The 24,460-nt window shown below is 39.6% G+C and overlaps 1 protein-coding gene across 1 annotated transcript in view; it reads left to right on the forward strand.

The window, feature by feature from the left end:
- LOC126188824 (radial spoke head protein 6 homolog A) overlaps nt 1–24,460 on the forward strand; it is a 254,633-nt gene that overhangs the window by 66,348 nt on the left and 163,825 nt on the right. Inside the window, exon 3 of the mRNA XM_049930436.1 lies at nt 813–997. Coding sequence (XP_049786393.1) covers nt 813–997 — 185 coding nt within the window. The remainder of the gene's footprint in view (nt 1–812; nt 998–24,460) is intronic.

Here is a 24,460-nt window from a genome sequence, read left to right on the forward strand (position 1 = left end):
TGCTAAAGCACAGTATTTTGCAGTTTACACTTGATAATTTTTATTAAGCCAAAGCAGCAGTAGTGAAGAGTAATAATTTTTACAGTCAGTTGCAACTATGACGCCTTTTAAAAAGTTTTAGATGACTGTGAAACCCAACCATGAGAAATTGATCACATAAATCTTTGGTACACATACATCAAATAACTTTGAAATTACAAACATGGAAATAGATTCTCATAAATTGACCAAAACCTATGACGGACAAACCATGAGAATAAAACCTAACAGTCCAAGGAATCGCACAGTTTCTCTCATAAGACACCTGGAGATCAGTATGCAGTGGTGGAATATGTAAACACTGAAGTGGCTTACAGCAGGCTGCAGCTAGCCTTTCATCAGTACAGGTGGCTGCCTCACATGATACACTGCCCTGCACCTCATGCTAGGTGGCGCACAGTATATGCTCATGGTGTTGTAGTCTTTAGAAAGATCGATGATGTATTTTCAGAACCAGTGTCCTGTGCGTCTACAAAAGAAACCATAGATGAAGAGCTTTAGATAACATACTACATCTCCAAGACTAAAGACAATATTAGATTCAACATGTAAGAAGAATGGAATTTTTCACACTGCAATGATGAAATTCTAAATTATTTGAAAGGATAATGATGATAATTTTTTGTTTGCAGGAAACTACTTTAAAATTTGTGTGTTTCTTCTATGTTTCCTTATAATATTCTATTGCCAGTAATTAAAATAGAAGTTTTCATGTAGATAGGAAACTACTGTGCAGAATTGGCTTCGCTGCAGCCACATTTGTATACTGACAGCCTCTTCCAGAAGAAAAGACGGAGACAGAAGATGATGAGGAGGGAGCAGGTGACAAAAGGATGGATCTTATGGAACTTCAATACTACTTTGAGCAAGCAGGGGCAGGATTATCAAAAAATGAAATGTTCTGCACATCAGCAGCACTTTACAACTTGGGTCAACGAGAAATCATAAAGAAGTACAGGTACTATTAACCTTTAACTGTTTTACTGAAATTCTGTAAAATTGTTATTCACTTGTGTGAACTTCTATTTTTGTAGCATCTAACAAATTACAACATCTTTTAAGATCCTTTCAGAGTTTCCTGGTATACATATTTTTTTATGTTTTTTTAAAGGTCACATTGATTGTACCTTATCCATACATATGTTATATGTGTGAACATGCATCCATTAACATATTTACCAGTGTTTATCAAGCAGTCTCTGATCATATTGTGGCATCTTAGTGTGCCACTGAAGATTCCCAACCGTTTTTTTTTTTTTTTTTTTTTTTTTTTAATTTACATAAAAAGTTGCTGACTTTCACAATGTCTCTAGAAGTTTTGTTATATTATTTTGATGATCATAGTGTTCTAAGATAAGGCAAGCAATGAGAAACATTTTCAGCTGGATAGAATTAACACATACAGCAGAGAGAAAATGGAAGATGGTTCTTAAAATCAAAGAGATAAGGTAAAAAAGGTAATCCAACAATGTGTGAACTAAAGAAGCAGTTTATTTGTCTACACATCAAAGCACTCATCACGTGTGACCAACTATTCCCACCTAGGTTTGAGAGCCAGCCTGTCTGATTTACTCTCTCTCACACAAACCCAGAAACATCCTTCATGCCCTTAAAATACCTTGTCTCAATCACACTCTTCACACTCACAATATTTTCATTGACCTATCTTCTAGCAGCCTGACACCATCAGAATTTATGGTCCTCCCAAATGTCCCAATATTTGGCCCCAAATTCAGGTTTAACCACAATGGACTTGTCGAGAACCTCTATCATTTACCTGTTCTTTTCAATAGAAACATTTCTTCACCGCCCATCTGTCTGAAAACAGCCACACCAAAGCATACATTGAAAATTACTCACCCTCTTGCAACCTCCATCTATTTGTGTTCCTTCCCCACCCCTCTTTCCTCACAGCTACATCTCAGTTTGTTGTTGTTGTCTTCAGGCTGAAGACTGATGTGATGTAGCTATCCATACTTCTCCATCCTATTAGATTAAATTAGATAAACTCTTCATTCCACAGACCCGCATTAAGGAGATCCTCGTGGATGTGGAACATGTCAGATTTTTATTTTGTGTGATATTAATAAAAATAATACAGTAATAATAATAATAATAATAATAATACACCAATAAAATGGTTCTGTATAGAAATTTTTCAGTGCGGTAGAAGGAGTTGGCCAAAAGTAAGTTGTTCAGGTTCCTCTCAAACTTGCTGGTGTAAATATGTCTATTCCCTCATCAGTCAAACTCTCATGTGTGACAAAATACTGACAGACCTGAACTGCTAATAACTAAGAGGCTAATAATGCATAAACAGTGGTTGAGCCCACAATGGATAGATCATGTCTGCACGTGTTTGTCATACGGTATCTGTTTTGCCTGTGATGTCATTGTACCAGTGTAGGCAAATGCGGGTGATTTTTATGATTTAGCATTTATATAGACTGATGACCACAACAACAACAACAACAACAACAACATAGGGCATTGATTGAGGTGTCATTGTCAGAAGCATGCGGACCACTGCTAAGCCCAAAGTGGAGAAAAAAAGAAAATGTCAGACTATACATGGAAATTAGTATGAAACTGAAAGTTACGAAATAATAAACAATTTCATGTCATATGACTTTGGTGTGGCAGGGGCAGGGGCAGGGGCAGGGGTAAAATACAGGGAGCGAAAGGCTATTTACAATTTGTACAGAAACCAGATGGCAGTTATTAGAGTCGAGGGGCATGAAAGCAGTGGTTGGGAAGGGAGTGAGACAGGGTTGTAGCCTCTCTCCGATGTTATTCAATCTGTATATTGAGCAAGCAGTAAAGGAAACAAAAGAAAAATTCGGAGTAGGAATAAAAATCCATGGAGAAGAAATAAAAACTTTGAGGTTCGCCGATGTCATTGTAGTGCTGCCAGAGACAGCAAAGGACCTGCAAGAGCAGCTGAACGGAATGGACAGTGTCTTGAAAGGAGGATTTAAGATGAACATCAACAAAAGCAAAACGAGGATAATGGAATGTAGTCGAATTAAATCGGGTGATGCTGAGGGAAGTAGATTAGGAAATGATATGCTTAAAGTAGTAAAGGAATTTTGCTATTTGGGGAGCAAAATAACTGATGATGGTTGAAGTAAAGAGGATTTAAAATGTAGACTGGCAATGGCAAGGAAAGCATTTCTGAAGAAGAGAAATTTGTTGACATCGAGTATAGATTTAAGTGTCAGGAAGTCGTTTCTGAAAGTATTTGTATGGAGTGTAGCCATGTATGGAAGTGAATCATGGATGATAAATAGTTTGGACAAGAAGAGAATAGAAGCTTTCAAAACATGGTACTACAGAAAAATGCTGAAGATTAGATGGGTAGATCACATAACTAATGAGGAGGTATTGAATAGAATTCGGGAGAAGTGGAGTTTGTGGGACAACTTGACTAGAAGAAGGGATCGGTTGGTAGGACATGTTCTGAGGCATCAGGGGATGACCAATTTAGTATTGGAGGGCACCGTGGAGGGTAAAAATCGTAGAGAGAGACCAAGAGATGAATACACTAAGCAGATTCAGAAGGATGTGGGTTGCAGTAGGTACTGGGAGATGAAGAAGCTTGCACAGGATAGGGTAGCATGGAGAGCTGCATCAAACCAGTCTCAGGACTGAAGACCACAACAACAACAATATGACTTTGAAATATGCTTGTAACTATATAAAACCTAAGTCAGGGGAAAGTTCACTTCAAAAGGAGTCTAAAAAGCCTAAACAATCCAGTGCCAAGCAAATGTAGAGCTATGGCAGTGTCAAAAAAGAAATGAAAAAATGTCCCAAAGTTATTACATGTCGACCCAATGGGTATACAGTGCCCAGCAACAGTTGAGACATCTACGAACCATGTAGAGGTGTTGCTTGAAAGAAATACAGAATGCAGAGATAATATAGACATAAATTGTGAAGTGACAGCACCAGATGAGTATCACAACCACCAAGTTTTGTGGACACATCAGGCATCTTGGAGCATACATTGATGGAAGGTGCTATGGACGACTGTGATGTTACTGTTAATTAAATTACATATTAATATGAAACACTTTTTATGGTTTTATCCTGGCTTTGTCACAACAAATCCATGGTGCGGATCTGAATTATGCACACAGGAGTTTTTATTGTTGCTGGTAAGTTGTTGGTAAAGTGTGTTAGTAGACAAGTTTTGGAAGTACAGCATTTAAGTTTCTTCTTGTTTCTAGTATTGACCATTCTTGTTTCTAGTATTGATTTTGTGAACTGGGCTGTTTATTGGGAAAAGGAATATACTGTTTACAATAAATAACAGAACGCAGCATGTCATTCTCAATGGAGAGAAGTATTCCGAAGTAAGAGTGATTTCAGGTGTGCCGCAGGGGGGTGTCGTAGGACCGTTGCTATTCACAATATACATAAATGACCTTGTGGATGACATCGGAAGTTCACTGAGGCATTTTGCGGATGATGCTGTGGTATATCGAGAGGTTCTAACATTGGAAAATTGTACTGAAATGCAGGATGATCTGCATCGAATTGATGCATGGTGCAGGGAATGGCAATTGAATCTCAATGTAGACAAGTGTAATGTGCTGCGAATACATAGAAAGATAGATACCTTATCATTTAGCTACAATATAGCAGGTCAGCAACTGGAAGCAGTTAATTCCATAAATTATCTGGGAGTATGCATTAGGAGTGATTTAAAATGGAATGATCACATAAAGTTGATCGTTCGTTGGTAAAGCAGATGCCAGACTGAGATTCATTGGAAGAATCCTAAGGAAATGCAATCCGAAAACAAAGGAAGTAGGTTACAGTACGCTTGTTCGCCCACTGTTTGAATACTGCTCAGCAGTGTGGGATCCGTACCAGATAGGGTTGATAGAAGAGATAGAGAAGATCCAACAGAGAGCAGCGCACTTCGTTACAGGATCATTTAGTAATCGCGAAAGCATTACGGAGAAGATAGATAAACTCCAGTGTAAGACTCTCCAGGAGAGACACTCAGTAGCTTGGTACGGGCTTTTGTTGAAGTTTCGAGAACATAACCTTCACTGAAGACTCAAGCAGTATATTGCTAGCTCCTACGTATATCTCACGAAGAGACCATGAGGATAAAATCAGAGAGATTAGAGCCCACATAGAAGCATACCGACAATCCTTCTTTCCACGAACAATACAAGACTGGAATAGAAGGGAGAACCGATAGAGGTACTCAAGGTACCCTCCGTCACGCACCGTCAGGTGGCTTGCGGAGTATGGATGTAGATGTAGATGTAGAGTGTCAGCTAATAATTTTGAAAATTTCTGCCAATCAGCTTTTTTGAAGTTGTACCTTCGTCTGAAAGGGATTTCTTAAGGTCTGACTTGTGGAAGAACTTGACACATAATGGGTCGATGTTGTGTATTTGGTATGGGCTTATAGACAGATTTAGTGCAGGTATGAAAAATACTTTCACTTAGAAAAAGCAGATCCAGATCATAGCCAGTTCCCAGCGTCCACTGTAGAAAGAATGAGGTAGTTTAGTGTCATGAAGGAGGGAGAGATGGAAAGTTTCAGCCCACAGAAGGACAGCCTCACCATTTTCCTCTTTAGTGTACCTCGAAACATGGCTATGACTGTTAAAATCACCTATCACAATAGAAGCTTTCTCTGTAATACAATTTTCAGGTGGGGTGAAGGAAAAATCTGTTGCTGGAGGTTTATATACTGATGTGCCTGTATAGATCAATATGAGAATTTTGTTAGCATCGTTAATGCCTCCTCCCGAACATCAATTCCAAGGGTATGCAGAATGAACTATATCATGGGTATAACACCTGAAATGGCCATTCTTCTTTAAGAATACTACAGGAAGTTTGAAGAAGATCCTTTCAGTGAAGCCACATCAAGCCTTGCACAGAATGTCCTCTCTTCAATATCTGAGGCTAAGAGAGAAGAATGGGTACAATTAATTGTCGACTGTGACACTAAGTGAAAGTAGCAAAAAGGCCTGGAGGCTATTACATCGCCTGAGTAATGATAACACTCAGGTCAACACATATGTTAAGAGTAAACCAGACCAAATTCCTCACCAACTCCTCATTAATGGCAAAGCAACTAAATCCAGAAATACAGAGAGGAAACAATTATTCAGGCAAATGGATCAAGAGAATAGTATCTTATCTCCTTCTTTCTCTCTTGAAGAATTGAATTCAGTTCTGAATACATGTAAATTGGGAAAAGCAGCAGGACTGGATGACATTAGAGCTGAGCAAATCAAGAATTTTGGTCCTGCTACAATGCTTTGGTTACTGGAGTTTATGAACAACTGTATTCGAGAATGCAAGTATGGCGAAAAGCAAGAGAAATTTCCACACCAAAACCAGGAAAGGATAGGAAAGATCCCAAAAATTATAGACCTATCTCCTTACTCTGTCACGTCTACAAAATACTGGAGAGGCTCATTCTTCAGAGAATGATTAGAAAGGTGGAGCCTCTTCTAATACCACAGCAAGCAGGTTTCAGAGAAGTGAAAAGTTGCACATCTCAAATATTAAACTTAACACAACATATCTAAGATGGATATGAGAAACGGCTCATGACAGGTGCTGTCTTTATCAATCTGTCCACAGCTTAACGATACAATCAACCATCAGCTCCTTCTGAATAAAATTTATGATGTAACTTCACACTCATGTGAAATATTGGAAACCTTTTCCAGAACCGCAGATTTTTTGTGGAATTTCAGGGTAATAAAAGAAGATGGAGAACTCATAAAAATGGGCTACCACAAGGCAGCGTGCTTTCGCCACTATTATTCAACATCTATACCAATGATCAACCTATCCCTGAAGGAACTCGAAGCTTTATTTATGCTGATGACTGCACTATCACTACTCAGGCTGACTGTTTTGAGACTGTAGAAGATACGCCATCAAAATCTTTCCACCTGAAGAATAAAAAGGCAAATAGATCTGTAAATATATCCTGGGGAGGCATTGTACTCAAACATAATCCTACTCCCAGATATCTTGGTGTAACTCTGGATTGTGCGCTAACATATAAAAAGCATTGCCTAAACACCAAACAGAAAGTGGCAGCCAGAAATAACTTAGTGTAAAAATTGACTGGTATGTCATGGAGTGCTAATCCATGCACTGTGCACTCAAGTGCGCTTGCTCTATGTTATTCCACTGCTGAATATGCATGTTCGGTATGGTACAAGTCCAGTCAAGCCAGGAACATAGAAGTGGCTCTAAATGAGTCTTGCAGGATTAACATGGGTTGCATAAGACCTACTCCTGTGGTCAAACTCCATTGCCTTGCTGGCATAGCTTCTCCTGAAATCAGACGTGAGGTATCTGCGAGATATGAGAAAAGTAAGGCCACAATGAAGGAAGGCCATCCACTATATGGTCATCAGCTTGCACATCCTAGGCTGAAATTAAGAAAGAGCTTCTTGACAACTACTGAGTCTCTCATCGAGAATCCACATACAGCAAGGATCTCGCAATGGCAGGAGAAATATCGGTATTTGGGAGAATGGATGGCTCCAAAGGAACAACTTCTCCCTGGACATTCGGAGAAGAGGTCAATATGGAGGTGTCTCAATAGGTTACGATCAAACACAATGAGATACAAGACCAATCTGTGGACTTGGGGTTTCTCTGTGGACTCAGTTCTTCACCAGCGTGGCATTGACCAGACTAACAGCTATTTCCTTCAATGCTCCTCATCACCAACCACCTGCACCATGGAAGACCTTATGAGAGCTACACAAAATTTACATGAAGAGTCCAATTTTTGATTGATATTTCTGTACTTTTGACACGATAAATAAATAAATGCCATTTAGGAAAACTACTGAGAAGCATAGTTAGTATACCCAATTCATTTAGTAGTCTTCTATAGGATGTTCAGAAATTCACATCACAAATAATATATATTACGCAGTTTTTTAGTCTGAAAACTGTTTGAATTGAAGAGTTACTCCAAACTGTGACATTATGTAATGAATGTAAGCAAAGTATGCTAATTTTTTATTTTTTGTTTTGTGCCATCTGTGTGTGATAACATTTGCATTACAAATAATGATGTGTCTAGGCAATTCTGCAGTTCTGTGGTATGCTCTTCCAAACTTTTGTTTTTATCCCAGGAATTTAAAACTATCAACCTGTTCTATCAGCACTTCTACATATTTTACACATATGCTGGGCAGTTGTGAACTGCATGTAGTGAGTCTTTTCAGTGTTTAAGAGCTGCACACAGATGCAATATTTCCTGCTGTCCTAGATATTTCAAAAGACTGTGTAATGTTCAGAACATCGGTGACAGAGGGATTTACACATTATACAGCACATACGTGAGCTTCCCTATCAGGAGCGAGGTGTATTACAGCATTACAAATGATTAAGTCAGCAACAAACTGAAAATGATGGTTAAGCCCATGAAGTTCTGTTGCCCAAGCTCTGTACAACTGTCATGGCTGCTTCTGACAATGGTAGAACTCGATACAAGCAGCAATAATATGAATTTGCAATGATGATTAGAGAACAACTGACACATTTCATCAAAAGAGAGATCAGCACGTTCCTGTAGGAGGAGCTACCTGACACGAAAGGTAATTAACACAAGGAGGAATCCGTGACAAAAAAATAAAGCTGTATACAAGTTGGGGTCGATGACCCCTAAAGCTTGAAAATGTTGCTGAAGGAATTTTCCATGTGTGTCCCAATTTGCCATAGAATCGTCATATGGAGGAAACAGTGGGGGCTGCATCAATGGCAGTGAACCTGGCTGCCACATTGTTTAGTATCACAGCTAGAGCTTGTTGCTGGTCAGTGAGAGCTCACTGTTCAACAAGATATTGAAGAACTTCTTCCAATGAAATGTAGGCTGCATATTGAATCAAAAAAACTAAACACATGGAGTAGAAAACTGCTCTTGTTGCCAAGTATATTGTAACATCATACAGACATAATACCAAAAGTAACACCAGCCAAGTGTTATTCTGCTTCCACATGAAGAGATGCACAATAACACTGAATGAAGTACAGATCTGTACAAGGTCCCATAACTATAGAACACATCAGTATACAGTCTCATAGGTAAGCATAAAATAAGCAAGTAAACATAAGTGAGACTACAAGCCCACTGTGGCAGGCTTATATTGGAATGTTGTGCACACAGCACAGCACAGCACTTACTGTGCCTGCCATCTGTCCGAGTTGCAAGGTAACCTCTCTAGGCTGGCTGTGGTGGCACATGTATCGCATGCTGTTTGATTCTGCCCACATATACTATATGGTTACAACAAAAAAGTTTGCATAAATTTAGCTCCACCAGAAAGCTGCATTTTTCTTGATAATTACTTTAATTCTTTCCCTCTGTTGCATTCTATGTTGGAGCATAACTTACTTGTTACTGGTACAATGAATCAGAGTTGCACAAAACATCATACTCTCAGAAATCTTGCCAAAACTGCAAGGGGTCTCCTTCATGCAGTGTAAACTTCATACAAAAAAATTACTCTTCTGAGATGGAATGATAGCAGACAGCTGACAACTGGTATCAATAGATGCTCTAATTCTAATCAACACACAGTGTGAAGAAGTTACAAAAAATAGAAACATGATCAGCATTCGGCAGCTGGTTACTGTTTGCCACTGTAACTTTGGTAAGGGAGGAGTGCATCTCTTTGATCAGTGTTGAGGCCTCTACTGAATTTGAATAAGTTGAAAGAAATGATGGTGGTCCTACTTCAGATTTTTCCTAAATGGTGCAATAGTTAATGCGCAGGTACTGTTAACCAAGTACTTCCTACTTAGATTTCATCCAAATAACAACAGTGGCATTATTGACAGTTCAAAAGATGGAAACACCAAATGTTACAACACCAAGAAGACTGAAGCTGATACCTCAGGAAGTCCGTTATGATGGACTGAACTATCTTGTAGGTAAACAATGTACTCATTGTCATTGTGCATTGTTCGATAAATATGTTAAATTCCATTGTGTAAAATTCAAATGTAGGATTACATCCAGAAAAAAAATGTTTTGCAGAGTATCACATTTCAGAGTAGTCCTAAATTATTAAAATTCAGTTATTAGATTGTGCACATTTTAGCAATTTCTGTATTTAAATATCTGTGTGTAACACCATAGCTCTATGCGCTACTGATTTTTTTGCCTTTTGTTTTATTTAATGTTACATCATTGATCTTCTGTAAATGTGTTTGACTGAATCTATAACACAAAATTGTATACTCCTTTCTTTGTAAAAACTTTGATGTCTTTTAGAGAGTAGGAAGTATAATCTCTGTAATGATCCTTCGTGTTCCTCATATAATCTCTTTGGTTATCTTTAAAATTAAATAATCTTATTTAAATAATTTTGTTTAGAACTATCAATATATGCAAATGTTCTGTTTTATTTAAAATGTTCGTTTGCTGTTATGTAAATTGCTGACCTTCACTCAAGGTTCTTAGTTATTTTGTATGTAAAAGGTGTTGTGGTTCCCCTTTTGGAACGGACAGTTTAGCACGCTCAAATTGTGGTTGGGCTAGGTAGAAAAGTTGGAACCAAGAGTCAGTCGGGCATGAGCTACCAAACTCTCAACCGCTCATGGAAAAGTTGTATATTGTGCTGGTGCCAAGAGAGGCTTTCCGTGCTGCTTTCCAACATCTCGGAAGGATGGATAAAGAGCTGGAACTATTCTGGAATTGATATCTATCATCGCCACCATGAAATGACAGAGTCCAGCAATTCTATCCGCAAATCCACCTACCAACATGCAGTCGCAACCACACTGCGCAATCACTGAAAAGGAACCAAAGAATAGTAGTAATGTATGGTGAAGGATCAGCTAATTGGATGTTTTAGTGTGCACAAATATAAGATAACTTATGCTCGAACTCTTATAACTACCTTGATTTTTTATCCTTAGTCACACAACCACTTAGGGTCTTTCGCATGTCAAAATTGCTTACCGAGTGTCCATATTGTGAAAATAGGAAAGCCCAGTGTTTTGCTAATTAATGCCACGTGAACATAGTAAAAAGAAAGTTAAAGTTTATGTAGCAGGACTGAGTAATATAGTAAATGATGCTTGTTGAAAATAATTTTTCTGTTAAAACTGCATATTAATATCTGTTGCCAACTTCTAAAGTGAATGTTCTCAAAACTGTGGCGTATAAAGTTTTGTTTAGTTATTGATCATAGTGCTGCCTGTTGTAAATTGTAGAAGGTGAGTCAGTTTCTTACAGATATGTCAATCTTGTGTCTCACTGCAGTAAAAGTCGTGAACTGCATTTGTGGAAAGTTATATGCTCATGCTTGCTAAGTACTTGTTTCTCTAGTGTATTGAAAGTGTGTTTAGTTTGCTCTGCTACAGTGGTCAAGATTAAGGCCCCCCCTCTATTGAAAGTAGTTCAAGTGCACAAAGTTACTTAATTATAGAAAGTTTTAATTACCTTTGCTATTCAAGTCAAATTCTGTACAATATTGAGCTCCTCTTGTATATTAAAAGTGCATATTAATGGCGTAACAGGACCAACAGTTTGTCTATTGTGCTCATGCTAGATAACAATTAATAGAAAGACCATTATTTATGAAAACAATCATTTCTTTATTCAAAAGACAGAGAAATAACCTGTTAGTGAATTCTATTTAATTTTCATTCTAAATAGAAAAGTATTTAGCCAAGAGAGACTTAACCTGTGACCAGTTCATAATTTTGCAGTGAATTACATTTACATATTTCATGTCAGATAGGAATTTGTTTGAAAAGTAATACTAAACCTATGTCCAATTTACGATTCTACAGTGAATATTAATAGTAGCGTTATTGAGACCTTTCAGTTTGACTAAGTCCTCAAGTAATAGTGTGTTTTGTTATCTGTTATATTTATGCAAATAGTTTGTTCTGATGTGTTAACTCCAACCTTAACGTGAATATACTGTATTCAAGTGCCAGAGTTCATAGCACTTGCTTGTGGCAAAGTATAGGTTGTGTTTGACCGTTAAAGTTACTCATACCTATTTTCTTGAACAAGAATGTCAATCATTCTCTTGCCTAATTAGGCTGGTGACTGTTTTCTTTATTCTTTGAACAGTGTAGCAAGGTAAAATATTGTTTTAAATATTTACGTAATTCTGACTTTGACTTCGGATAAGCCGCCTCCGTTAGGTACAACACGGTCAAAATAACAAAATTCCTCTCAGAGGGTAACACTGCTCTGTTGCTTTATACCATAATTGCTTTAATAAGATCGTTTTATTTCACAACCCGACTCCAACTTTAACGTTATGGTATAATAGCAGTAGCGGGTAGTAGTGTTGTATGTGTTATACAAGAAATAATTGTAACTACTGTATACAGTGTTGTTCAAATTCAGTACTGTACCATATATTACTGCCCACCATATGATTCATCATATACAATGGTAAAGGGGCTAAATCAAACGTGATTTTCAAAAGAAGAATAAATACCATGTTAATACACCAAAACAAGTTACAGAATGACATCTTTAGATTAAATGGAATTCTAGAAGAAAACATGGATTACACAACGAAGAAAGGTATATTGTAGGACAAAAAGTATCTCTCAGCTAGGAACAGTCAAATGTTGATGATCTTTATTTAAACAGCTCCTCATCTGGCCCCACAAGGGCTGAGTGGATCATGTGCCAGTGTTTCCTACTTTCGAAAAATACGAGGAGGTACCGGGAACCAAACTTGGATCCTTGCTTATGGGACTCCACCAATTAAATAACACCCATAATAAAATTGTTACAACCAAAGCATGCTAGCTCACTGCAGAATGTTAAAGAAATTAATCCTGGCATCTAAGAAAATAAATTATGAAAAGAAGATAGTAGCATAAAGTCACAAGACAAAAACAATACAGGATATAGTGAAACAGGAGAAAGTAGAGCTCAAGAAACATAGGAGAAAACAGCTTTAAGAGTTGCTGATAAGTTGATAACAGATGGGTATAGTGTGGCAAATCTCTTTAACAAGTACTTTATATCTGTTACTGACGGTAAAGGAACGTTGGGGGTCAGTAAATAATGTCCTAGAATACCTGAGACTAGTCTTCACAAATAACCTCAGTTGCATGACTATGGCATTCACTTTGCCAAACTAAATAACATCTATAATGAAATTGTTACAACCAAAGCATGCTAGTGGTCATGATGAAATATCAAGAACGATGAAAATGACAAAATTAATGTTTTTTTGTTTGTTTGTTTTTTTTAATTATAAAATTATTTGGAGTTTTCTGAATAAAACAAATCAAGTTTCACCCTTCTAAGTGAATTCTAAGTGCGTTTTTTATTGCTGCAAAGTTGACATGCCACATATTAATGGTTGTAACAACTTGGTGTGTCACCTCTGACACTGCCGCTTGCTGGCTGCAAGCAGGGTATCTTTGCGGAATTAGACAGTGTTTTGTTTTGCAATGTTTTATGGCTTTATCTCTGTGACAAGTGACTGTTCATATCAGTAAACATAAACGCTGTATCGTGTGTTCTGACTTGTGGAGTTTGCGTTGTGTTGTTTAGCTGTTCAATTTTGCGTATCTGACAAATTTTGCTTGTACCTGTTTTACGTATTTGGTTTGTGGATATCAATATGCCCCGTTTCAGCAATCAAGTGTTTAAGAAAAGGCACAATGAGTGGAAAAAGAAATCTTTTGTTGTTTCGAAGGGAGATGCTGCTCAGACTGCTTCACCGACTACCCAAATGAATGTGATAGAACTTCTTCCAGCAAGAAACTTTGTGACAGCAAAGAAAAATTTGAAAACTATGAAAGTGACAGTAATGATTTGAATGAAATAATTAACATTTCCTTGCTCTCTAATGTTTTGAAACATAATGTATTATGCCAAGTTTGCAAAGAAAGAGGACTGGAATTGAAAATAACTTCACACATTGGTTTGGCATGTAAAATGTTATTGAAGTGTAACAAATGTGCTGCAGAAGATTCATTTTCTAATTTTAACAGTATTCCTTGTAGTGGTAATAGTGGAAAGAAGGTGTATGACATAAATGTTAGGCTAGTGTATGGCTTGTGTTGCATTGACAAGGGCAGTGCTGCAGGGACAATGTTATGTGGAATTATGAACTTGCCAAAACCATCAACCAAGTTTGGATTTTATAATGAATTGGTGGGATCTTCTGCTGAAGATATTGCTCAAGCAACAATGAAGAACACAGTTGAAAAAGCTGTGACAGATAATGGGAATTGTAGAGATTTAACTGTTGCTTTAGATGGATCATGGCAACGAAGAGGTCATAAATCTCTAAATGGAGTTGTGACAGCTACCAGTGGAGACAGTTGAAAAGTAATTGATGATGCTATTCTCTCAAAACATTGTAGATGTAAGGGCAGTACCAAGGATGAACATAGTGAAAGTTGTGAAGCAAATTTTCACGGCACGAGTGGAGCGATGGAAGTACAGGGAGTGAAAGCAATTTTTTCCAGATCACAGGAGTGGTATAATGTATGATACACTAACTATCTAGGAGATGGTGATTCTAAGGGATATAAAGCTGTAGAGGAACTTGAACCTTATGGCAATGAAATTCACATTAAAAAGCAGGAGTGCATTGGACATATGGAGAAGCACATGGGCGCTCGCTTGCCCAAACTAAAGCAGACATTAAGATCCCAGAAGCTTAGTGATGGTAAGACCCTTTGGGGAAGAGGAAGATTGACAGATGAAGCAATTGATAGATTGCAGAGTTATTATGGGTGTGCAATTAGGCAAAATACAAGAAGCTTTGAGCATATGAGAGAGCAGTATGGGCATTATTTTTTCATCCTGCATCAACAAATGAGCACCCACAACATGCACTGTGCCCCACAGGTGATGACCTATGGTGTAAGTACCAATCAGGAAAGGAATATGCCCATAAAACAGTTTGCCAAATGCTGTAATTGATGTAATTAAGCCCATATTCAGAGATTTATCACAGTCAAGTTTATTGGAAAAGTGTTTCCATGGGAAAACACAAAATCCAAATGAAAGTGTAAACAATTTAATTTGGATTAGGATTCCCAAAAAAGTGTTTGTACAGATAAAAACATTGCATTTTGGAATGCAGTGGCAACATACAATGAAGGAAAAATTATCAAATGTGATGAGCTGAAACGTTTAGGTTTCCAACCAGGACATATCACCATTTCCACAATGCGCCTAATTGATGAAGAAAGATTAAGAGGTGCAGGAAGAAGAGACAAAAGCCTACAACATGTAGCAAAATGGAAGAAAAGACCAGTGAAAAAGAAACTAACACTGGAAAAAGAAGAGGATGCTGATAATCCATCATATGGGGCAGGAATGTATTAAAAGACTTTAGAAGCCATTTCCCGTAACTTTAAAATTTTCATCTGTGAGGAGCATTTTCTCAAAAACTGCTAACAGTATATCAATAAAATTTATGCACAAAATTGTTTACTTCTTTTCCTTCATTTTTATAACAAATTGTAAAAAATATTGTATAATTCAAGAGTTATAGAAGAAAAAGTGCAAAATTTTAGAGAAAAAAATAAGCAACTGTTTAAAGAAATTGTAAAACAAAAACCAATAAATATTTCTTAACATGGCATTATAACTTTGTAGAGAAATATCCATTGAACATGTAGTCCAAATTTCAGAGCAATATGTTTAATGGTTTTAGAAAAAATGTTCCTTCTATTTCCTAAAATTAACATGGAGGAGATGGATCGTTCTGGCTCCCCTTGGATAAGTGTGTTCTTGTCAGTTTTGTAAGACTTTAACAATAATATGAAAAGGACAGTTGCTACTCACCATATAGTGGATAAGCTGTCACAGATAGGAAAAGCAAAATGACTGTCAGAAAGTGAGCTTTCGGCCAACAAGGTCTCTTTGTCAAAAATAGACAAGACACACACACACACACACACACACACACACACACACACACACACACAAACACATGCAAATACAATTCACACACACATAACCATAGTCTCTGGCAGCTGAAGCCAGAGTATGTTGTCTATTTTTGACAAAGGCCTTGTTGGTCGAAAGCTGACTTTTCAAGAGTCTTTTTGTTGTGCCTCTCTGTGACTCAGTATCACCATTATATGGTGAGTAGCAACTATCCTATTCATAATACTGTTTTACTCCACCTGGATTTTCCATTGTTTTGTAAAATTATAAGTTATTTGTACAAGTAGACTTTTATCACTGGCACATTTCCTGATTGGCTGAAATATGCTGACACTGAATCTCTGTTCAAGAAAGAGGATAAATATATACCATCCATCAAACTACAGATCAATTTCACTTTGCCAGCAATCTCAAAAATTCTTGCAAAGGTAATGTGCAGGTGAAATCTTTACCATTTGACCATGAGTAACATACTGTCCAAGACACAGATTTGATTTCTGAAGGGTTCCAACATTCAGAATCCTATATACACAAACAATGAGAATGCACTTAATTCATTAGATAATAAATTACAAGCTACATATATTTTCAGTGATTTGTCAAAGGTGAAGGTGACTGTGAAACGTAACATCCTTTAAAATAAGTAAGAATACTAAGAGGTCAGATTACCTCCACAGTCAAATGGTTAGCGTCGCTGCCTTTGGCGCCACCTGAGCTTGTTCCGGTGCCTCCTCAAATTTTTCTAAAGTAGGAAAGACTGCTACAGGGTCCACTCAGCCCTTGTGGAGTCAGATGGGGAGCTGCTTGAACAAAGAAGCAGTGGCATCATAAGCATGCAACTACTGGCAGTAAAGGCTGGAGGGACTGGTGACATGCTGAACACGTCATACGATTGGAGACAGCTCCTCCTACTGCCTCGGAGGCAACAGTGCGCCAGTCAGAACAGTCTTAAGGCCTAATCTGTGAATAGCATTTACATTTACATTTATCATGCTCTCACTGGCAATGTTGCAAATTGGTTCAAGTAATATCTCACAAACAGGAAACCAAGGGTGTATATACGAGAGACCACTGAATTATGCTACGTCATTATCAGAGTGGAAAAAATTATGTATGGTGTCCAACAAGGATCTATTTACGGCCACTGCTTTTACTACTGTACATTAACGACTTTTCATCAGTTACACTGCCAGATACAGAGATGTTTTGTTTGCAGATGATATGAGTATTGCAAAATACAGTAAAGGTGAGTGTAGTTATAGGAAGGGTTGCTAATGACATTTTCATGGACATTTATAACTAGTTTACAGCCAACTCACTGCCATATATATATATATATGGCAGTGAGTATGACTTTATATATATATATATATATATATATATATATATATATATATATATATATATATATATATATATACCTTCGTAACCTCTTAGTTCATCCCTATGAAATCCCCAAGCCACCTTCCCTACCCTCTGGCTCCTACCCTTGTAACCGCCCCCGGTGTAAAACCTGTCCCATGCACCCTCCCACCACCACCTACTCCAGTCCTGTAACCCGGAAGGTGTACACAATCAAAGGCAGAGCCACGTGTGAAAGCACCCACGTGATCTACCAACTGACCTGCCTACACTGTGATGCATTCTATGTTGGAATGACCAGCAACAAACTGTCCATTCGCATGAATGGACACAGGCAGACAATGTTTGTTGGTAATGAGGATCACCCTGTGGCTAAACATGCCTTGGTGCATGACCAGCACATCTTGGCGCAGTGTTACACCGTCCGGGTTATCTGGATACTTCCCACTAACACCAACATGTCAGAACTCCGGAGATGGGAACTTGCCCTTCAACATATCCTCTCTTCTCGCTATCCGCCAGGCCTCAATCTCCGCTAATTTCTAACTTCAATTTGCCGCCGCTCATACCTCACCTGTCTTTCAACATCATCTTTGCCTCTATACTTCCGCCTCGACTGACATCTCTGCCCAAACTCTTTGCCTTTACAAATGTTTGCTTGTGTCTGTGTATATGCGGATGGATATGTGTGTGTGTTCGAGTGTATACCTGTCCTTTTTTCCCCCTAAGGTAAGTCTTTCCACTCCCGGGATTGGAATGACTCCTTACCCTCTCCCTTAAAACCCAAATCCTTTCGTCTTTCCCTCTCCTTCCCTCTTTCCTGATGAGGCAACCGTTGGTTGCGAAAGCTAGAATTTTGTGTGTATGTTTGTGTTCGTTTGTGTGTCTGTCGACCTGCCAGCACTTTCATTTGGTAAGGCACATCATCTTTGTTTTTTATATATATATATATACCTAAAAACAAAGATATATATATACCTAAAAACAAAGATGATTTGACTTACCAAACGAAAGTGCTGGCAGGTCGACGGACACACAAACAAACACAAACATACACACAAAATTCAAGCTTTTGCAACCAACGGTTGCCTCATCAGGAAAGAGGGAAGGAGAGGGAAGGACGAAAGGATTTGGGTTTTAAGGGAGAGGGTAAGGAGTCATTCCAATCCCGGGAGCGGAAAGACTTACCTTAGGGGGAAAAAAGGACAGGTATATATATACCTAAAAACAAAGATGATGTGACTTACCAAACGAAAGTGCTGGCAGGTCGACGGACACACAAACGAACACAAACATACACACAAAATTCAAGCTTTCGCAACCAACGGTTGCCTCATCAGGAAAGAGGGAAGGAGAGGGAAAGACGAAAGGATTTGGGTTTTAAGGGAGAGGGTAAGGAGTCATTCCAATCCCGGGAGCGGAAAGACTTACCTTAGGGGGAAAAAAGGACAGGTATATATATACCTAAAAACAAAGATGATGTGACTTACCAAACGAAAGTGCTGGCAGGTCAACGGACACACAAACGAACACAAACATACACACAAAATTCAAGCTTTCGCAACCAACGGTTGCCTCATCAGGAAAGAGGGAAGGAGAGGGAAAGACGAAAGGATTTGGGTTTTAAGGGAGAGGGTAAGGAGTCATTCTAATCCCGGGAGCGTAAAGACTTACCTTAGGGGGAAAAAAGGACAGGTATATATATACCTAAAAACAAAGATGATGTGACTTACCAAATGAAAGTGCTGGCAGGTCGACGGACACATAAACGAACACAAACATACACACAAAATTCAAGCTTTCGCAACAAACTGTTGCCTCATCAGGAAAGAGGGAATGAGCGGGAAAGACGAAAGGATGTGGGTTTTAAGGGAGAGGGTAAGGAGTCATTCCAGTCCCGGGAGCGGAAAGACTTACCTTAGGGGGACAAAAGGACAGGTATACACTCGCACACACACACACACATATCCATCCACACATATACAGACACAAGCAGACATATTTGAAATATCAGATTCACCTGGTCCTACTCCAAATCCCATGCCACTTTCCTTGACGTTGACCTCCATCTGTCCAATGGCCAGCTTCACACATCCGTCCACATCAAAACAAGCAACAGTACTTCCATTATGACAGCTGCCACCCATTCCATATCAAACGGTCCATTCCCTGCAGCCTAGGTCTTCGTGGCAAACGAATCTGCTCCAGTCCTGAATCCCTGAACCATTACACCAACAACCTGACAACAGCTTTCGCATCCCGCAACTACCCTCCCGACCTGGTACAGAAAGAAATAACCAGAGCCACTTCCTCATCCTCTCAAACCCAGAACCTCCCACAGAAGAACCACAAAAGTGCCCCACTTGTGACAGGATACTTTCCGGGACTGGATCAGATTCTGAATGTGGCTCTCCAGCAGGGATACGACTTCCTCAAATCCTGCCCTGAAATGAGATCCATCCTTCATCAAATCCTCCCCATTCCACCAAGAGTGTCTTTCCGCCGTCCGCCTAACCTTCGTAACCTCTTAGTTCATCCCTATGAAATCCCCAAACCACCTTCCCTACCCTCTGGCTCCTACCCTTGTAACCGCTCCCGGTGTAAAACCTGTCCCATGCACCCTCCCACCACCACCTACTCCAGTCCTGTAACCCGGAAGGTGTACACAATCAAAGGCAGAGCCACGTGTAAAAGCACCCACGTGATCTACCAACTGACCTGCCTACACTGTGATGCATTCTATGTGGGAATGACAAGCAACAAACTGTCCATTCGCATGAATGGACACAGGCAGACAGTGTTTGTTGGTAATGAGGATCACCCTGTGGCTAAACATGCCTTGGTGCACGACCAGCACATCTTGGCGCAGTGTTACACCGTCCGGGTTATCTGGATACATCCTACTAACACCAACCTATCCGAACTCCGGAGATGGGAACTTGCTCTTCAATATATCCTCTCTTCCCGTTATCCACCAGGCCTCAATCTCCGCTAATTTCAAGTTGCCGCCACTCATACCTCACCTGTCATTCAACAACATCTTTGCCTCGATTGACATCTCTGCCCAAACTCTTTGTCTTTAAATATGTCTGCTTGTGTCTGTATATGTGTGGATGGATATGTGTGTGTGTGCGAGTGTATACCCGTCCTTTTTTCCCCCTAAGGTAAGTCTTTCCGCTCCCGGGACTGGAATGACTCCTTACCCTCTCCCTTAAAACCCACATCCTTTCGTCTTTCCCTCTCCTTCCCACTTTCCTGATGAGGCAACAGTTTGTTGTGAAAGCTAGAATTTTGTGTGTATGTTTGTGTTCGTTTGTGTGTCTGTCGACCTGCCAGCACTTTCATTTGGTAAGTCACATCATCTTTGTTTTTAGGTATATTTTTCCTACGTGGAATGTTTCCTTCTATATATATATATATATATATATATATATCAACTCACTTCTTTGGTTATCATCATGCCTGTCTCCTCTAGTGAATGAATGTTCTACTCCATTGGTAATTGTCAAAAAACCTAATGGCAACCTTTGGCTCTTTGGTGATTTTAAAGTGCCTGTGAATTTAGTATCTATTATTGATACCTGTCCCTTACCCCATCAAGAGGAACTATTAGCATGACTTTCTGGGAGCCAATATTTTTTGAAAATACACTTGTCAGAAGCCTGTGGATGATGATTCCAAACGTGCCCTCATAGTGAACACCCCCTTCTGGTTATATAAATACTAGCACCAGCCACTGAGTGTGACTAGTGCCCCTGCCATTTGCCAATGATTTCTGAAACAACTGATGGCCCCCATGCTGGTGTATATTAACTACATGGATGCTGGTGTGGTCGCAGGTTCCTCAACAGATGAACACTTGCAGAACCTTCAAGCCTTGTTCAGGGTGCTGCAGGGTGCCTTGTTGAAATGTAACTTGGACAAATTTCAGTTTTTTCAGCCCTCTGTAAGGTATCTCGGTTTCCACATTTCATGTGCTGGCATGAAGCTCTTACACCAGCATGTCATTGCCATCTACATCTACATCCATCTACATCCATACTCCGCAAGCCACCTGACGGTGTGTGGCGGAGGGTACCTTCAGTACCTCTATCGGTTCTCCCTTCTATTCCAGTCTCGTATTGTTCGTGGAAAGAAGGATTGTCGGAATGCCTCTGTGTGGGCTCTAATCTCTCTGATTTTATCCTCATGGTCTCTTCGCGAGATATACGTAGGAGGGAGCAATATACTGCTTGACTCTTCGGTGAAGGTATGTTCTCGAAACTTCAATAAAAGCCCATACCGAGCTACTGAGCGTCTCTCCTGCAGAGTCTTCCACTGGAGTTTATCTATCATCTCCGTAACGCTATCGCGATTACTAAATGATCCTGTAACGAAGCGCGCTGCTCTCCGTTGGATCTTCTCTATCTCTTCTACCAACCCTATCTGGCACGGTTCCCACACTGCTGAGCAGTATTCAAGCAGTGGGCGAACAAGCGTACTGTAACCTACTTCCTTTGTTTTCGGATTGCATTTCCTTAGGATTCTTCCAATGAATCTCAGTCTGGCATCTGCTTTACCGACGATCAACATTATATGATCATTCCATTTTAAATCACTCCTAATGCGTACTCCCAGATAATTTATGGTATTAACTGCTTCCAGTTGCTGACCTGCTATTTTGTAGCTAAATGATAAAGGATCTATCTTTCTGTATATTCGCAGCACATTACACTTGTCTACATTGAGATTCAATTGCCATTCCCTGCACCATGCGTCAATTCGCTGCAGATCCTCCTGCATTTCAGTACAATTTTCCATTGTTACAACCTCTCGGTACACCACAGCATCATCTGCAAAAAGCCTCAGTGAACTTCCGATGTCATCCACCAGGTCATTTATGTATATTGTGAATAGCAACGGTCCTATGACACTCCCCTGCGGCACACCTGAAATCACTCTTACTTCGGAAGACTTCTCTCCATTGAGAATAACATGCTGCGTCCTGTTATCTAGGAACTCCTCAATCCAATCACACAATTGGTCTGATAGTCCATATGCTCTTACTTTGTTCATTAAACGACTGTGGGGAACTGTATCGAACGCCTTGCGGAAGTCAAGAAACACGGCATCTACCTGTGAACCCGTGTCTATGGCCCTCTGAGTCTCATGGACGAATAGCGCGAGCTGGGTTTCACATGACTGTCTTTTTCGAAACCCATGCTGATTCCTACAGAGTAGATTTCTAGTCTCCAGAAAAGTCATTATACTCGAACCCAATACGTGTTCCAAAATTCTGCAACTGATCGACGTTAGAGATATAGGTCTATAGTTCTGCACATCTGTTCCACGTCCCTTCTTGAAAACGGGGATGACCTGTGCCCTTTTCCAATCCTTTGGAACGCTACGCTCTTCTAGAGACCTACGGTACACCGCTGCAAGAAGGGGGGCAAGTTCCTTCGCGTACTCTGTGTAAAATTGAACTGGTATCCCATCAGGTCCAGAGGCCTTTCCTCTTTTGAGCGATTTTAATTGTTTCTCTATCCCTCTGTCGTCTTATTTCGATATCTACCATTTTGTCATCTACGCGACAATCTAGAGAAGGAACTACAGTGCAATCTTCCTCTGTGAAACAACTTTGGAAAAATACATTTAGTATTTCGGCCTTTATTCTGTCATCCTCTGTTTCAGTACCATTTTGGTCACAGAGTGTCTGGACATTTTGTTTTGATCCACCTACCGCTTTGACATAAGACCAAAATTTCTTAGGATTTTCTGCCAAGTCAGTACATAGAACTTTACTTTCGAATTCATTGAACGCCTCTCGCATAGCCCTCCTCATACTACATTTCGCCTCGCGTAATTTTTGTTTGTCTGCAAGGCTTTGGCTATGTTTATGTTTGCTGTGAAGTTCCCTTTGCTTCCGCAGCAGTTTTCTAACTCGGTTGTTGTACCACGGTGGCTCTTTTCCATCTCTTACGATCTTGCTTGGCACATACTCATCTAACGCATAATGTACGACGGTTTTGAACTTTGTCCACTGATCCTCAACACTATCTGTACTTGAGACAAAACTTTTGTGTTGAGCCAACAGGTACTCTGAAATCTGCTTTTTGTCACGTTTTCTAAACAGAAAAATCTTCCTACCCTTTTTAATATTCCTATTTACGGCTGAAATCATCGATGCCGTAACCGCTTTATGATCGCTGATTCCCTGTTCTGCGTTAACTTTTTCAAATAGTTCGGGTCTGTTTGTCACCAGAAGGTCTAATATGTTAGCCCCACGAGTCGATTCTCTGTTTAACTGCTCAAGGTAGTTTTCAGATAAAGCACTTAAAAAAACTTTCACAGGATTCTTTGTCCCTGCCACCCGTTATGAACGTTTGAGTCTCCCAGTCTATATCTGGCAAATTAAAATCTCCACCCAGAACTATAACATGGTGGGGAAATCTACTCGAAATATTTTCCAAATTATCCTTCAGGTGCTCAGCCACAACAGCTGTTGAGCCAGGGGGCCTATAGAGACATCCAATTACCATGTCTGAGCCTGCTTTAACCGTGACCTTCACCCAAATCATTTCACATTTCGGATCTCCGTCAATTTCCTTCGATACTATTCCACTTCTTATCGCTATAAACACGCCTCCCCCTTCACTGTTCAGCCTGTCTCTACGGTATACATTCCAATCTGAGTTTAGGATTTCATTACTGTTTACGTCTGGTTCCAGCCAACTTTCTGTCCCTAGTACTATATGGGCATTGTGACCATTTATTAATGCGAGCAGTTCTGGGACCTTTCTATAGACGCTCCTGCAGTTTACTATTAGCACATTAATATTGTTATTCCCTGTTGCATTTTGCCTACTCCTACCTTTCCGCGTCTCAGGAGGCGTCTTGTCGGGCCTAGGGAGGGGATTCTCTAACCTAAAAAACCCCTATGTGCACTCCACACGTACTCCGCTACCCTTGTAGCCGCTTCCGGCGTGTAGTGCACGCCTGACCTATTCAGGGGGACCCTACATTTCTCCACCCGATAGCGGAGGTCGAGAAATTTGCACCCCAGATCTCCACAGAATCGTCTGAGCCTCTGGTTTAAGCCTTCCACTCGGCTCCAAACCAGAGGACCGCGATCAGTTCTGGGAACGATACTACAAATTGTTAGCT

The sequence above is a fragment of the Schistocerca cancellata genome, chromosome 5 (assembly GCF_023864275.1).
Source record: "Schistocerca cancellata isolate TAMUIC-IGC-003103 chromosome 5, iqSchCanc2.1, whole genome shotgun sequence".
NCBI classification, from domain to species: Eukaryota; Metazoa; Arthropoda; class Insecta; order Orthoptera; family Acrididae; genus Schistocerca; species Schistocerca cancellata.